The sequence below is a fragment of the Pleurodeles waltl genome, chromosome 8 (genome assembly GCF_031143425.1).
Source record: "Pleurodeles waltl isolate 20211129_DDA chromosome 8, aPleWal1.hap1.20221129, whole genome shotgun sequence".
Taxonomy (NCBI): Eukaryota; Metazoa; Chordata; class Amphibia; order Caudata; family Salamandridae; genus Pleurodeles; species Pleurodeles waltl.
In genome coordinates this window covers 1,306,405,029-1,306,421,703 of record NC_090447.1, presented here as the reverse complement: position 1 = coordinate 1,306,421,703, position 16,675 = coordinate 1,306,405,029, and the positions used below count along the sequence as shown (strand labels likewise).

The following is a 16,675-nucleotide window of genomic DNA, read 5'->3' as shown; positions in this document are numbered from 1 at the left end:
GCACAGTGCCTTCGCCCTATGCTAAACCCGTCCCATACAGCCAACCTCTTAGAAACAAGCCCCTGCTGCACATGGTCGTACTTCTGTGCACATCACCTTGTGGATAACACTCCGTTTGGACACCCAAGCACTCCTTGGTGGCCAAACCAGGTTGGCAAGGTGAAATGTTGTTATTTCTCCTCATTGTTCAAGTTTGCTTGTGTTTTGCATTGTACATCATACATTCAAAGTGCGAAAAGCCTTCAAGGATAGCTTTTGTACAGGAAGGGACCACTTCCAGTACAAAAACAACTCTTTACGCAACAGATACCTTTTCAGTATGAAACAAGGGCATGACGCCTAAAGTATGACAGCGCAGGGAGAGAGCAGAACAGTAGCACATCTTAGTAGATCTGTTGGTGTTTTCTTTCTTCTGTTATTGCAGTGCAGCACAGGAAATGTATTTGCTGCCCTGCGTTTGTGACTTAGGTAAATTTGAGTCTTATAGTCTGCTGTTGAATACTGTTGTAGCCTTTAGAGTCTGTCTACTACAGGCTTTGTGTATTGGTTGGACAAATATCAGGGTTGTAGAATCTTACAAAATATCTACTTGTTCATTGGACAGGTTGCTTCATAAATGTATTTGTCCTGATAAAAAATGTACTTTTCCCTTTGGTGCCATGTAGTGCGGCAGCAATTTATTGCAGCAGTCTCATTATATGAGAACCCTAATAACCGCCCCTCTGATGAAGCCAGTGCCCATAGTACAATAGGGCTTGAATACTAATAGCTACCTTATTTTGCTACCTTTACATACTTGGGCTGGAGGTAGCAGTAAGCAGTTGAGGGTTGGAATGCTCTTTTGAGTCTGTGCAAACCTACCAACATCCGTGTTTGAAAAGTTTTCCACAGCTCTTATCTAATCATTTCCCATATAGAGAGAGGTTTGAACTTTTACTCCTGACAAGGGTCAATAGTAAACCTTCTTCTAGGGTAGGCTCAACAGATTTTCACATCAGCAAATCTATACCTTTTTAGATTTGCTCGTGCTAAAGTACAGTTCAAAAATATTTTGTAGGAGTAGAATTTACTGGGCTACTACTGTAAATTCTTATCACCTCATGAAATACACAAATCTGCACCAATGCAGAGACACATTCAATGGGTGCACTTTTGTGACTTTCTTTAAGAATTAGCCCCCTAATTAGGTCTGGCTTTAACAAAGATGTTTCATTCAAATTCTATCTCTATATCTATCTATCGGCTGGCTTCAATGTGACTGATCATATATGCAGAACCCGCTCCTACACTGTGCCTGGACTCCCTCACGCGTGACAGGTCTGCGCTCTACAAATCCATGTTAGATTACATTACAATGATTGGAATCTGTTCTTTCACAAGTAGCATATTGGCACACAAAGTAGTTTTGTTCAATGCCAAGAACTACTGTGAGAATGTTTGCTTTTTAGAACCCAAAAATATTTTTGCTTTTTGCTAATATTTGTTACAATGGTGAGGGTCCAGCTGCTCCTGCAGCAATAAAGTTTTACAAAAGCCATGTCAAAACAAGTTATGCCTTGACACAACCAAGACTGACCACAAATGTTGGACCTGTTGGCTTTGCCAATGTTTGCTTATCTTCATGTTTACTATAATCTCGTTGACACTGGTTACACTGACTTTTCATTATGAATATATTTTGGGAAATACTATTATGCATCTAAATGTTCTATTAAATAATGCTTCAAAGAAATGGTACCTAAAAGTTTACAGTGGTTTAGCAAAATTGTGGGAGCATCATACGTTACCACATCTTTTCAAACTTTGAAACGTGTGTAGACTTTAAAAAAAATAATAATTCTGGAACTACTATCAGTAGTACACCCAGAGTTTACAGCATATATTTTTTAAAAAGCTCACCCTAATAATAAAAGCTTTGTATTAATGAACCATGAATACAAGTTTGATCAGCATTAACAGACACGCGTATTCCCTCAACTGCAGACAATTCCTTTGTAATGTGGTACTGTAAATTAGCAGCCTAAGGGCTTGTGCTGTAGGTGGTTGGATCACAAGGACAAAATAAACCTGAAATCATGTTGTCCTTGACCTCAAACAATATGTCCTGGGCGCTAGGCTATAGGAATTCCACACCCCTGTATAATATTAGACTGGCTAATTATTATTCTCTTTAGTCTGCGGTGGCAGACTAGTAAGGCTCTAACAACATTAAAAGACATGACAACATATTTTTTTCTATTATTAAACCAAAAAGGTGGTTCCACCATTTTTTTTTTTTTTTTTAAACATTTTTACACCCTTCAATCCAAATATTCTTTATTTTTTATTTTTTTTAAAGTAGAAAGGAAGATAAAAAAGGGACATCAAAACTTGGGCTAAAATACATTTTAACATTTTAAACCCCTTTGCGAACCTTTCCTTGGGAAGTTTACAATCTGTTCTTGTCCTATGTACTATGCTCTCCTGAATACACAAATTTGCTGCATCCATACAGTGTAGCACTGTACTAGTATGGGGGTTGCGGTCATGAGTTAAGGAGGCAGCAGCGTCGGGAGAAGCACTCTGCCCAAGTCTGGACTGTGGGTACAGGAGGTGTGGCTCTTGTAGCCCCCTGCTCTTCATCCCAATTCAACTTTGCTACTATTAACTGCCTGCTGTTTCCACATGCCAGAGGTTCCAAACGAGTATGTCTTTGAAGTATCTCTAGAGAAACCACAATCTTCTGCCCTTCAGGAACAGTGTAAAATCGTATCGTCTATGTGTTATTCGCCTGCTCCTCCCCTTCATGGGTCTGTTCCTGTCTGTCCTCTCCGGGTGATGCCATTTCTAATAGTCAATCCGAAAAAATTAATATGGGGGAAACCGAAAAAAGCCAGGAGACGCTGCAGAGGTGTGAATCTTCTCCAGTGCTATTCCCTAATTAAAGGAGAAAGGAAGAAAACATCTTGGGCACATGTCAAACTAATGACATTAGCTAATGAGATGGTGTTTCATTTTGAGTCACAGATACACTGTAACCTTTTCATTGCAATGATTTAAGACGGAAATTGAGAAATTCCACAAAAACCTTGAAAAGAGACCTTTCTTAGTTGGGCCTGTGAGGAAACCTCTGGACTCAAACTTTAAACTCAACTACCCCTTAATAGTGAACACAACTTTTTTTTTTTACCCGTTGATTGGTTGTATGGGTCATACGGTAGCACCATGGTACTTATGGGAGGGTAACAAAATAAAAAATGAAAGCAGCTGTTTGTTGGCTATTAAGGAGGCTACTGAAAAAGAAAAAGGTGCTCCACATAGTGAAAAGACTGACCAGTAGTCTATAAGAACCATTTAGGCTGTTGATCCGAAACACAATAGCATGTGTAGGGGTATAAAGGAAATGAGCAGTAGAAAGACCATCAACTGGTCTGAAGGAAGTGCTGCAACTAGGAGCGGAAAAAAAATAACGTGCAACATTTCGAGAGATGCTGCAGGCACTGTCATAAAGTTGTGGCCTCTGATAAAGTAAATAGAAACATAATTTCAAGGGCCCTGGAACAGCACCTGTAGACAGAGCATAAATTGTTTGTGCCAATCTTCATCCAAGTAGACACAATGCTTCTGGTTGGTTAAATATGTGTATATTTATTGCAAGTGGAGCTGCCATAAAGCACAGCCTCTCGACACAAGATAGTCACCTCAAGTGTCACAACGTTAAATACAAACATTCCAAAACTGACATCATACAGTTCAGTGGAATGCTTTTTCTCTCTCTCATCTCTCTCTCCTCTCTCTCCTTTCTCTCCTCTCTCTTCTCTCTCTCCTCTCACTCTTCTTCATGCAAGTAAGTGCAATACTTCTGGTAGGTTAAACATGTGTTTTATTGTGAGCCGAGCTTGGCATAAAGCACAGCCTCTTAAAAAAAAAAAAAAAAAAAAAAAAAAAAAAAACAAGCAAAAAGTTTTGAGAAACAAAAAAATGAAAACAAAATACACACACAAACTCTAATAAAAGAATTCGGTTGGGGGGGCACTGCAGCCTGGTGATTTGCCTGTCCTCCCACTGTGCACAGCTGGAGGCTAGAGCTCTGGGGGGGGATTTCTTGCTATATGTTTTTGGGGGGGGGAGGAGAGGGTGAATGGTCTGTTGCAGCTACCTATAATGACTCATGACATGTTAACAGACATCATTGATGACTTCACTGATCATGTCACTGGTGACCTCTTCCAACAGATATCCTTTCGCAGCAATCATACCATGAAGATTATCGGTGCAATCTCCCACCATATAAATATACATTTTTATTTATTTATGTATAGATGTGTTTTTTGTAAAGTGTACGCACAAAGAACACACCCGCACTCCAGAATGGTGCTGCTGTCCGTTTTGACCGCAGCGGCTTTTGTCAAAGCCATGTAGTATAACTCTGTGCCAAATCCCCTTCAGAAAGCGCAACACATGCTAAATCAACCTAGAAAAAAATATTACCCTGTTCCCACTTTTTTTTTTTTTTTTTGAGCATTAACAAAAAAATACTAACAATTTATAACAATATATTAATTCAAATGATCCCATAATATCATCAACAAAAATTGGAGAAAATGCTTTGAAGTGTATCATGCCAAGTGGCCAATCTTGCAATACATGTACCTTCATATATGCATTGTTGATCAAAATACACAAAGAATATTATACTTTTGTCAGACCCAGTGGCTATTATATTCACTAAGAAATGTCTGTGAATCATCCAGAATATGTTATGAAAATGAACCATCATGAGCCCCCGATAAGGACCTTGAAAATCATACAAATCCCAACAAGTGAAAAAATTAAAACACAGAAAACAATAAATACACAGTAAAGTTTTGGCCTGCATACTAGAATGTAGTCCTATCCCTCATAGTGGCCTATCATATAGAAAAATACCCATAAGGATAGCAGCAACTAGCCTACTAAATGTCTTAATTCAATAATCGGAGAGAGAGAGGGAGGGTAGTAGAGAAGAGATATACATAGCAAAATATATGTATGTAGATCATTGTGAGTCCAAATCATCCCCAACAAGGAAACACATATAAGCATTGAGCTTAGCCCAGAATTAGAAAATGTTCCTCCTCATTGTTGAGTCCTCCTGGATATTTGCTATTCAGCATAATGATGTAATCAGATTCCAGTCTCCTTAAGGCGTGTTCCCTGTCTCCTCCTCCTCGAAGTCTGCACAACCCTGTCAATTCCAAAGAAAGACATACCATGAACACCCCCATTGCGCAATTGGTTACAAAGCCATGCCACAGATAGCTTAAGTCATTATTCTTGATCGCACGTCAATGTTAAAGAATTCTCTTCTTCACAGTTAAGATTGAACTTGACACATGGACAAGTTAACACATAGACCACATAATCAGAATTGCAGTTGATAAACTTCTTAGTCTTAACCTTCCTCTTGGTGGGTAAGAAATATTTTCCTGTTAATACAATGGTCACACTCTTTACGTTTGTCACACCTGTAAAAGCCTTGTTGCTCCTTCAACCACTGGCCCATATTCTTGGTGGGATAGCTATATGCTGAGATTTCTATTAGAGACCTGTTTCTTCTGTGTGTTACCTGTGGACCAGGGCCTACAAGGTTGCAAATAACTCTGTCAGCCTTAATCAGATGCCAGTATCGCTTCAAAATCATTTTAACTCGATTGGAATCACTATTAAACATAGTGATAAATCTCACTGCCTTATCCTCCTTATTCTTACTTTTAGATATGAGGAGACTATCCCTGTTGACATCAGAAACCTTTTTGCATGCTTTCTCAATCACTCTCCCTCGATTTTTTTTTTGAATGCATGATTCAATCTACTATTTGTTTGCCCTGAGCAATTCCCCATACGGGATGTTTCGGTGGGTAATGGCTGTCAGCATGCAGGATCGAATTACTCGCAGTATCCTTCCTTTTGAGGCTGGTATGTATGGTCCTCTGTTCCACAGTAACAAGGATATCTAAAAATTCCATGGACGATCCAGCTGTCTTAAGTAAATTTTAAGTTTAAATAATTACTGGATCGCCACAGGCCTCAAAGTCATAAAAATTTCACAAGACCTGCAGGTCGAGTAGCTTGAATTATCTACTCGACCTAACTGTAATGTACTTGACCCGGTAACAGGTCTCAAAATGTGTGATTTTAGGCAAATATTGTATTTTACAGTCACCTTTTTCTTCATTCTCACGTATGAGTGCACCTTCAAATATGTGAGTTCAGCATTTCTGCTTTAAAAAAAAAATATATATATTTTTTTGTTTGATTAAATACACTAAACGTTTGTTGAATGTATAATAAATCTAGCCCACATATAGGATACACATAATCCATGCATGACTTACCTCTTAGTTTACTTATAGCTGTGCCATCAGGGCGGAAGTGTTTCTCAGTTTGTTTAAACACTGTCTTTTAATCAATATATTACTAAAGCATGATGTGGTAGTGCTGTTTATAGATAGTCCATTTCCAAGAAATGTCCAAAAACCTTCCCACTAACTTGCAGCTTTAATGTTAAAACTATATAGTATAATAACAATAGTCTGTGAAAGTTGGGTTTCAGAAAACATTTATCATTTGCACATCACCAAGTAAAGTGGTCTTTTTTTTTTTTTTCATCCTATTAAAATATTTTTTTCATCACACAGAAATACAGAAAATGGCCTTTTACAGCTACTGAAATATATTTTGAAATGTTTGTTAAGTTGACTTAGTTATATGAATGTTGTGTGTTAGAAAAAACAGATACCAACAGTCTTCCATTTCACATAGGTCAGAGAGTTCACTTTAACAAATCCTGGAACTCTGCAGTCACAAGGAAAAGTATTTGCATTGCAAGAAGACAAACTGACTTTTGACCTCTGTCACAGAGTAAATGTGACAAGAATAAGATTTAATGGCATCTTAATTGCTAATTCAGTTTCTGACCAATCAGAACACCTGTTCTAGCTCAACCTCATAAAATAAAACTCGTCAGGGTGAGTGGTAGAGTAGATTTTACGAGGAAATCCTTCAAAGACTATTGTGGGCCATCCCAAATGACTAATACATCATCTGTGTTCCTGGTACAGAAGATCAAGTGCTGGGTCCACCTCTCATTGCTGTCAGACCAGAAGTACTGCGATCCCCACCACCCCATGTAAATATAGGCATAACTTAGGAGCAAAGCAGCTTCCCATCGCGGTTCCTGTAGTTTGATTATACCATTGATTTTCAAAAAAGATAAATTATTCTCCAAGCAGAACCGTAACATTTGGAGTAGCATCATGGATAGACTGGTTTATCCCTGAAAAAAATCCTGCATGTCTTAATACCCAGATCATTATCTATACATGTGTACTATGACACAACATCGGTAGTTACCAGAATGTACCTGGGCTTCCAGGGAATGTCCTGAACCTTATTTACAAAATCCATACTGTCCCTACAGTACAATGAAAGACTTGGAACATAAGAACACAAAACGTGATCCACATAAATGGAAATATTTTCCAGTAGATTATTGTTGGCTGAAATAATCAGCCTACTTGATTGATTAGTACTGTGTTTATGTATTTAAGACAGCATGTAAAAACATGGTGCAGTAGGTTTCATAATCAATAGAAACTGAAATTCCTCATCTGTTAACAGGCTCTGAGAACACCATTCAGATAACAGAGAATGATATGCCTTTGTACCATTAATGTAGAACAGTGACAGCTATTTTTTGCCCTCCTGACGATATTTGTTCACATCCCATAGGACAACATTACCACCTGTGTCTGCAGGCTTAATCACAAATGTATTGGCCTTTCTGACTGTTTCTAGAGCCAATTGCTGACCTTTGGTTAGATTTTAGCAAAGTCATTCCTGCTCTTCAGCCATAATTTCAACAATTCAAATGAGACAGCCTCCTGGAATGAATCAATGTTATCATGAGGGGTAACCGGATTGTACCTTGATTTGGGCCTAAAGTTGTTCTTGCTTGTCCTATCAATCTCCAGGTCTAAATTGCAAACCAAATCTCTTTCCGTGTCCTAATTCTTATCCCCAGATTCCAACTCCCTTAACAGTGCCAACCCTGTAGACATTAATGACATCAGCAACTTATATATACTGTTCAGGTGCAGAGTTTGATTATTAGTTGTCTTAATAAGATTCCTGATAAATCTCATCTGATGTAGACTAAAGTCAGTGGCTGCACTTGTATACAATAACCAATTGTATGGCATGCGCTACTAGGCTGTATGGACAAACCTCCGTAGCAGGGGTGTGGAATTTCTGTAGCCTGACTCCCAGGACATATTGTTTGGGTTTAAGGACTACAGGTTTTCATGTTTATGTTCTTAGTACAAGTAGGCATAACAAAGCCTTTGGCTGGCAGTTCACAGTACCACATTATGAATCAAGTAAGGGCATTGTCTGCAGTTAAGGTAATATTTGTTTCCATATGTTAATACTGTTCAAGCTTGTATTTATGGGTCATTCATGCAAACTCTTCATTATTACGTTGAGCGCTCTCGAAGGAAATGTAAGTTCGGACTGCACTACTGGGAATGGTTCCATTATAAAAATGTGAACAGATGTTTGCAAAGTTAAGGAATTTGAAGCTACATATAATGCTCCCCAAATGCTCTCTTGTTATGAGATTCCAATATTTAAAAGCTTGAAAACAATTTTGATCTGTTGCATTAAAAAAAAAAAATCACCAAAAATACAACTAGGAAAAAAGTCTTGATAATCTGTGAAATTTTAGGTACCACGTCTTTGAAGCATTCTGGCATGCTAAAAAATCATAATGGAAAATCAGTGTAATGTTTTAACATGATTATGGAAAATAAACAAGCATTGGCAGCGCTAATAGGTCAGACAGTGCTTGTCAGCCTTTTGGTTTTGTCAATGAGTGTCCTGTTTTGACATAGTCTTTGTAAAGCTTTATTGTTCTAGGAGCTGCCAGGCCCACACCATTATAACAAACATTGGCAAATAGAAAAAAATATTTTTTGGTCTCAAAACGCACACTTTGCTTAGAAAGTCACTAAAGTGCACCCATTGTATGTGTCCAGGCATTAATGCAAATTATGGCTTTTATGAATTCACAAGAATTTACAGAAGGAAGCCAGAAAATTATACTCCTAGTGAATAGTTGTGAACTGCATTTTAGCAGGAGCAAAAATGCATGCGTAGATTTGCTCTTGCGAATATCTGTTGAGCGTTTACAAGTTCACTTCCCTCCAACCACTTTTTCCCCAACCCTGGGTGAAGTTTTACTTTTCCCTTGTCAGGAGTACATTTCCAACCTTTTTCATTTTGGGAAGTGATCAGAGAAGAGCTGGTGTAAATCACTAAAGGATGCAAGTTATCAAGTTTGTGCAGATTCAAATGGGCATTCCATCCCTAGGACTATCACTCACTGCTACTTCCAGCCTCAGTATGTTATCTGTGGAAAGGTGTCAAAAGGAAACTGCTAGTTTTCACACCGTTCTATTGTATGAGCCCTGGCATAATCAGAGAGGCTATTATAAGAGCTTGTATATAATGAAATTGCTGGCATAATTTGTCGCCACACTAATTGGCACCAAAGGGATAAGTGGATTTTTTCTTACAGGGCAGGTAGATTTATGAGGCAGGCAGTCCCATGGACAAGTAGATATTTTGTTAAATTCCACATCCCTGATCTGTAGTATGTAAACATACAATTAAATGAGCAGAATGGTTTATACCATTTTAGGAACGCTTACAATCATGCTGTGATTTAAATTCTCTAAATCAGCTGTACATTATACTTTCTTTAACAACGTATGAATTTTGGAAATCAATATCTCCACCTTACAAATCTCCAGTCTGTACAGACATTGTCTATAGCACAACTCAACACTTTCATGGTTTCACCGGAGAATATTTATTTTTAACTTTTTTTTTTAACCACATTTCAAGGCATTCCCAAGGCTTTTCACGGACCTTTGAATTAAGGCACAATCTATTTGTAATGTACTACTGCATCTCACACAACTTAATTTTAGTCTTTATCTTTCCTAAATGGAGTACTGCTTGCACTTAAAACCTCACTGGTAGCTAAAGTGTGCACCGCATAACTTTTGGCATACTGATTGAGATTTGTCTTCAGTTCTACACTATTTGTTTGTGGGACATTATCTTGGATGTAATCAGTAATGCCATCAGCGATGTCATTTAACAGGTCATTTTTAATGTAGTATGTGAGGCCACAAGCAGGGACATGGTGGTGTGCAAATTATAGTTGACTCTGTGAACTATAACTGATGAATTTCAGTGTTTTTTTATTTTATTTTATTTTTTTATGTTTAACATTTTTATATTATTGCATTACCTTACTATAGCATAATTCTAATCTTTTTTTAGTGAGTATATGTATATTATTACATCATGGCACTATGTAGCTGTAGAGTTTGGACTATTAATACTTTTGACGCTGTTTGATGAATCTTTACAAAACATTACACAAAATTGTTTATTCGCCTCTCCTCCTTTCTGGAAAGTTAAAGAGTGGTCCTTTAAGCTGGGGCTGAGAAAAAATTCAGTAAGGATCTTTTAACAGAGCTGCAGCCCAAACTGCTTAACAGAATTACACCAAACTAAGCAGAAAGCTAGATCTTTACCCAGAAAGCATGATTTTTAAGTCTGACACTAGCCAAGACAATTTGATTTTACTAAAATATGTACAATGTACTAACTTCAAGGGGCTTTTACCCACCTCTCTTAATCCATTGGCAAGGTGGTTATGTTCAGTGCCAGTGTTTCTACTTTATAATTATCTTAGTGTTGGCTTTGTGTTAAGAGTCTGAGGTGAAAGCAGGACCTTTCCATCAGATGTGAGACAGGCCACAATACGCACTTTATTAGTTCGTGTCCCCTGCCAGTGCTGTTGTAAATTCCTTTTGGAGTAGTTTGTTTATCCTACTGCTAGTAATTCATGCAAGCAGCACACAAAAGAAAACTTCAGTACTATACATGTGAACTCATTTCTAAGCTGGCATTTCTTCAGGACACGTTAAATCTGAACTCAATATAACCAATCATACTTTGCCTGCCTCTGTGTTTAATTTACAGCACTTGTAACACTTACATTTCATTATTTTGTATCTTGCATTCTTCTGTCCTTCTTTTCCATGCCTTTCCTTTTTTCATGCCTTGTTTTACCTTTTTTCTTTTGTACGTCTGTTAGCCAAGACCATTAAATGTATGAAATAGTTACATATAGGGGTTTACAGCCCCTCTTCATCCATTTGTTTGTGGTTGTCATTAACATTTTTCTCTGGCTCACTCCAGCATTCTTCATGGGCATTTTTTTTCCAGCGCACTCGAGCATGCATCAAGGGGCAGTGAGTTGGCCCATTTCAGGCATTGACTGACTTCACTGTGAGTCATAGCATGCATGCCCTCTCATAATGAGCACATTCATACACAAAGTAGTTCCATTCAGCAGCAGAAAGTACCATGGCAATGTGTGCTTTTCTAGGAACAACTTTTTTTTTTTTTTGCATTTAGTCAGCATTTTTTTGTTTTTTTTTGATTGACGAATATCAGACAGCTCCCCTATTGGCGATCACCAGACAGCTTCCCGAAATGACGAACAAAAGTTGTCATAATGCTCTCAGACAACGTCTGACGTCATGGCTTTGCTAATGCTTGTTGCAATTTGGAGTAAAACTATTCAGTAGTTTGGGGGAAATTAAGGTTCTAAATTTATGTATTTGTGAATAATTGGGTTTGCGGGAGTCTTGCAGCATGCAACTGTAAGAGCAAACTGATTGGCAAAGAGACCTTCTTTTCCAGCTGGCTGTCATGCCCCCACTTGAGTGAGAAGCTCCTGTAAGTTCAGCGGGTGCTTGTGCTCTGATTGGCTGGGCACAGCGTGAGGAGGAATGTTGCGGCTGCCATTTATGGTGTAAGTGAGCAGGTTAGGAGTACCCTGTCCCCTGGATCTTGTGGCCTGGGATTCCATTTAACACAGTAATAATTGCTTTTACTGTAACAGGTGAATTTCTGTTTTTTGTTTAAACGTTATATTTACACTGACACTTTCACATGACCTTATAATGTCACTTTTTCTCTTTGTGTGTGTGTTTATTTTTTCCTGCCATTTTATGTACTCAAATGTAAACAATAGTTGCCATCACATTCCTTGTGTCAGCACCCCACCATATTCAGCCGTTGAATAACCCAGTTATACTTTATTGGAATGCAACAGTCAGTAATACACTCAACTCTTTTGCCTCCCAACACACATCTTCAAAAACCTGTTTGTCTTATGTGATGCAGGAAGGCTGCTCCTGAATCTCTGATCCGTGAATGCTTTGCTTTATTGAAATTCACTGAATCCCCTCTACTAGTGTACATCAAACATTTGGCTTCCACACCTGAACATGTAAATCAGTACACTACTCTATTTGCCTTCCAGGGCTCTTAGGAGGAATTGATGTACAACTCCAGTAACATACAAAATCCCTGCCCCATGACCTAAGACAAATTTACAAATGTCTTTTTGTCTTGAGAGAGTTCCAATGTATCTCCAGATTAGCTGTTTTCGCAGGTAGGTTGTGGGTGTGAGGCTATTGCGACATGGCTTTTTATACAGTGCACACTTACAAAAGGGTTGTTCATTTGGGCATTGTCTAAGTATGTGACAGAAAGTATCCATATAAAGACATTATTCCTTTGCATTCCATGGTCCCTTTCCCTTTCCCTTTCCCCTTTTCATTTACCATCCAGATGGCAGAGTTATTCGTTAATGCCCATCAAATGGCCTTTTCTGGTACTTCACCCTTTAGCATTTGGGTCTCCTATGGGTACACTCAGGAAAAGTCCTAATATAGTCTTATGTATTTCTCCACTGCCTGTTGAACAGGCCAATCTGGTACTTCTTGCTTCGGGATTATCTATCTCAAGCCTTTTGTTCTCCAGATGTGCTACCTCCTCCAGCCTTCCGGCCAGCTGTAGGCATCCTCATTTTAAAAAATGCCATGAATTCCCATTAGCACTGTGAAACAAATATGGAACATCAAGCAGTGTATGTCCCGTATTTCATCTGCATGCCACAGACTCCAATCTGAACACACCGATGCAGGTACTTATTATCTAGGCCCCACCTTCCAGGCTAAGGGCATGTTGTAAACTATGGTAATGCATGTCATATATGCAAAGAATATAACTGGTTGTATTAGGGATGTTTTTTCATGGTAACTTTTTGACTTTCTTGAGTAACTCCTGAGGGGTTACAAAGCTGATTCCCACCAAGTCCTACATTGTGCTTTATTTATTTAAAAAAAAAAAAAATGGAAACAGTAATTAAAAAAAAAAAAACCTGCCCTGTGAAACCACACTTTGCCTTTTTTTATTTTTTTTATTCATGCATGGTCGCATGGGAAGCAAGAGGGAAGTCTATGTACAAGACCATATTCTGTATGTTTTGGGCACCTGGGGCTCTGCACCATGCTTTTACTGCCTGATGCCTTCATCGTAGAGTTGCACTTTACGTTGCAGGTGATAAAGCGGCGCACATACTATGTATTTTTTTTACCCGCGTCTTTCTCATCTGGGTGTACCACCCCTCCTCTCCCCCACCTAATAATGTATCTCGACCGCGAAGTAGAGTGACCACAGGCACAATTCAGTCTTAACCATTGTTATAAGACTTTTTAATAAAAGTAGAAATGTATGGACTCACTCAGCATGAACAGAATGATGCCAGTCAGTGGGAGCACACATGAAAAAACATGTATGGCTGGATGTGACATAGAAATTAATACTGTGGGCCTCATTACGACTTTGACTGCCCTTTTCTAGGACCATCGAAACAGCTACAGGCAAAAGACTGCCTGTCCTGGAGGTCTTTTGCCCGCCATATTAGGAGTCTTCCGCTGAGACAGCGGGCCTACTGGCCCAGCAGAACACTCGCCACAACAATTTTGTGTTGCATCGGGTGTGACTGCACCCGTTGCGCATTCCAATGCGTGATGGGGCTGTGCAGGGGCCATGGAAAGACTGGCAGATGGGGGCTTGTAATGTCCAGGGCAGCACTGCTTGCAGCTCTGCCCTGGCAGATTACAACCTCCAGGATCACCAGGCTGCAGGCTGGCTGCAGCCTGGTGGTGTCTGCAGTTTGACCGTGGCAGTTCTGCCACAATCATAATGGAGCGGTCCGACTGCCCTGTCTGCGGTGGTCCGACTGCCCTGTCTGCGGTGGTCTGTCCGCCAACGCGAGCGCGGCAGTCTTGAGACCGTCACACTTATGAGGGCCTGTATGTCTTGTCAGGCACACACAGAACATTTAATGTTAGAATTTTTTTTTCACAGTGCTTGTCATAAGAACTTCAGATGCACCTTGGACTGTGATGCTGATTGGCGACTAGGGAGTTGCACAACTATTGTTTCTTGAATGGAAGATACAATGGGCTTCAAACAATTTAGAGATGCCATAGAGACCGATTGAATGACCCAGTGGATAATGCAGGTTTCCTGGTGAGCGGTGCATTTCTCATTGAAAAATACTTTGTCACCATCGGTCAGATTTTTATTATCCATACGTTAAGTAATGCAGAAATGTGTTTTTCATAGCAGAGGCTCATTAAGTAACTTTTAGGTCTCGCCTACTGATAATATAACCTTTAACTGTTTGTTTCAATTGAAATATTGTGTATAAAAGCAAAGACGTTGAGTTGGGTTTCAGTCAGCCAGTTACTCATGATTGGTTGACTTATCTCATTTGAATATTTTAACCAATTGCTTTCCTTCATTCTCTTGATTTTGTCTAGCTTGTTTACAATGTTTCTAGGGATATGAGTTGCATTCTTTTGTTGCTTATATTGAGGAAACTGTTTACTTTTGTTTCAGCACTCCATAGGTGTGGAGTTTTTATTTTTTAATTTTTTAAATCTCTTCTATGGGTGCACCTTAGTGACTCCCATCACCATCCCACTCTCCATGTTGCTCCATCTTCTCATTTTTTCCCATTCCCGAAACCTCTTCAGCTTGTTTCTTTCTATACTTCTTTGCCTTCTATTTTTACCTTGATTCTAACCTCCTTTGGGGGGCAGCTGCAAGATTGTTCATCTGTTGTCTTGGAATGGTAAATAAAAAACCAGTAGCCGCCACAGCATTATGACACATTTGTGTTCAAGTCTTGTGATGCATGGATGCGTATATTTAACACTGGTACACGCCATTTTTTGCTTGTTTATGTTGATGCTTTTTGCAGATGCTGTTCATCTTAGGCAACATGCATTGGCAAAGCAACACATTCAACTTACTCTTTGACAGACGAGACCTAAAGATTTTGCCATTTAGTGGTTTGTTGGTTATGTTAACTTTGATCTTTAATACAGGCATATACAGTGCAACAATACCTTCTTGTGAAGCAGCGCTTTAAAAATACCAAATACACCCTGGATAACCCCCAGGGTGATAAACGCGCTATATGAATCAATTTGGATTTGGAATATGGTACTCAAGCACATCATGGTAAACCTGGTTTAGTCCAAATTCTTCAAAGCTTGTCCTTATTCGAAATTTACCTAATATTGTAGCTATGTCTAAAGAAACGACTTTACAATTGACCCCCTGAAGTAAAAAAGCAAACCAAAAAAAAAATCACATGGTGAACCGTATTGCTTACTTTTGACCTTTGTGCACCAAGCATGTAAAACTGCCAAATGTCTTTTCAGTGAAATAAATAGTATATATATATTTTTTTAAATACATCTGCTTTTTTATTGGATGTTTAATCTGAGTGTTTCTCTTCTTACCCACAGGTACTCTGGAATGGACAAAAATGCTTTAAGAGGATTTTCAGAACATTCTGTTTTTGTGGGAACACCAGCAATGACAACTGGGCTGGCAAACGTTGGAAACTCTTTTGGTGGACAGTCTCATCCTACTATAGTTTCTGGACCTATTAAGTATCAGACCTCTGCTGTGGATGAGGACGATGATGATGTTGTTTTTATTGAACCCGTACAAATACCACAAAATCCCCCTCCAGTTACGACAGATCCGCGAAGCAATACATTTCCATCCTCAAGGAATGGTGAGATTCAGGTCCATGACCTTAGATCACGCCCTCCTCCGAAAGAAATCGACTCTCAGAGGGAAAGCATAAGTGAGACCATAATCATTGATGATGATGATCCTGAGCCTACCCTGGTGCAAGATAATATTGCATCAGGCTATCACGAAAGGCGAATAGCAGATTCTAACAGAACCAATGATATGGATTTCTCCTCTTCCAGTTTTTCAAGAAGTAAGGTAAATGCTGGCTTGGGTGTCAGTGGGATAACCACAGAACCAGACTCTGAAATCCGAATTGCAAATGTCACCACTCTAGAGACTGGTATGTCCACAGTGAGTGATGGTCGCCTGGGAAGTACGGAAGGGCGTGATATGAACCTAATGATAACACATGTAACATCTTTACAGAATACCAACTTGGGAGATGTATCTAACGGACTGCAGTCAAGTAATTTTGGTATCAATATCCAAACGTATCCTCCGTCTTTAACTTCACAGACCAAGACTGGTGTAGGACCTTTTAATCCAGGTAGAATGAACGTGACAGGAGATGTTTTTCAGAACGGAGAATCTACTACACCCCATAATCCTGGTAAGGATTTACTTAACTTTACTATTAAACATATTTTTATGTTAATCT

At 39.0% G+C, this 16,675-nt stretch overlaps 1 protein-coding gene across 3 annotated transcripts in view; it reads left to right on the top strand.

The window, feature by feature from the left end:
- ZMYM2 (zinc finger MYM-type containing 2) overlaps window positions 1–16,675 on the top strand; it is an 851,515-nt gene that overhangs the window by 45,465 nt on the left and 789,375 nt on the right. For all 3 annotated transcript variants that reach the window (XM_069202286.1, XM_069202285.1, XM_069202287.1), the window contains exon 2: window positions 15,780–16,627. In XM_069202286.1, the coding sequence (XP_069058387.1) occupies window positions 15,780–16,627 (848 nt within the window). The remainder of the gene's footprint in view (window positions 1–15,779; window positions 16,628–16,675) is intronic.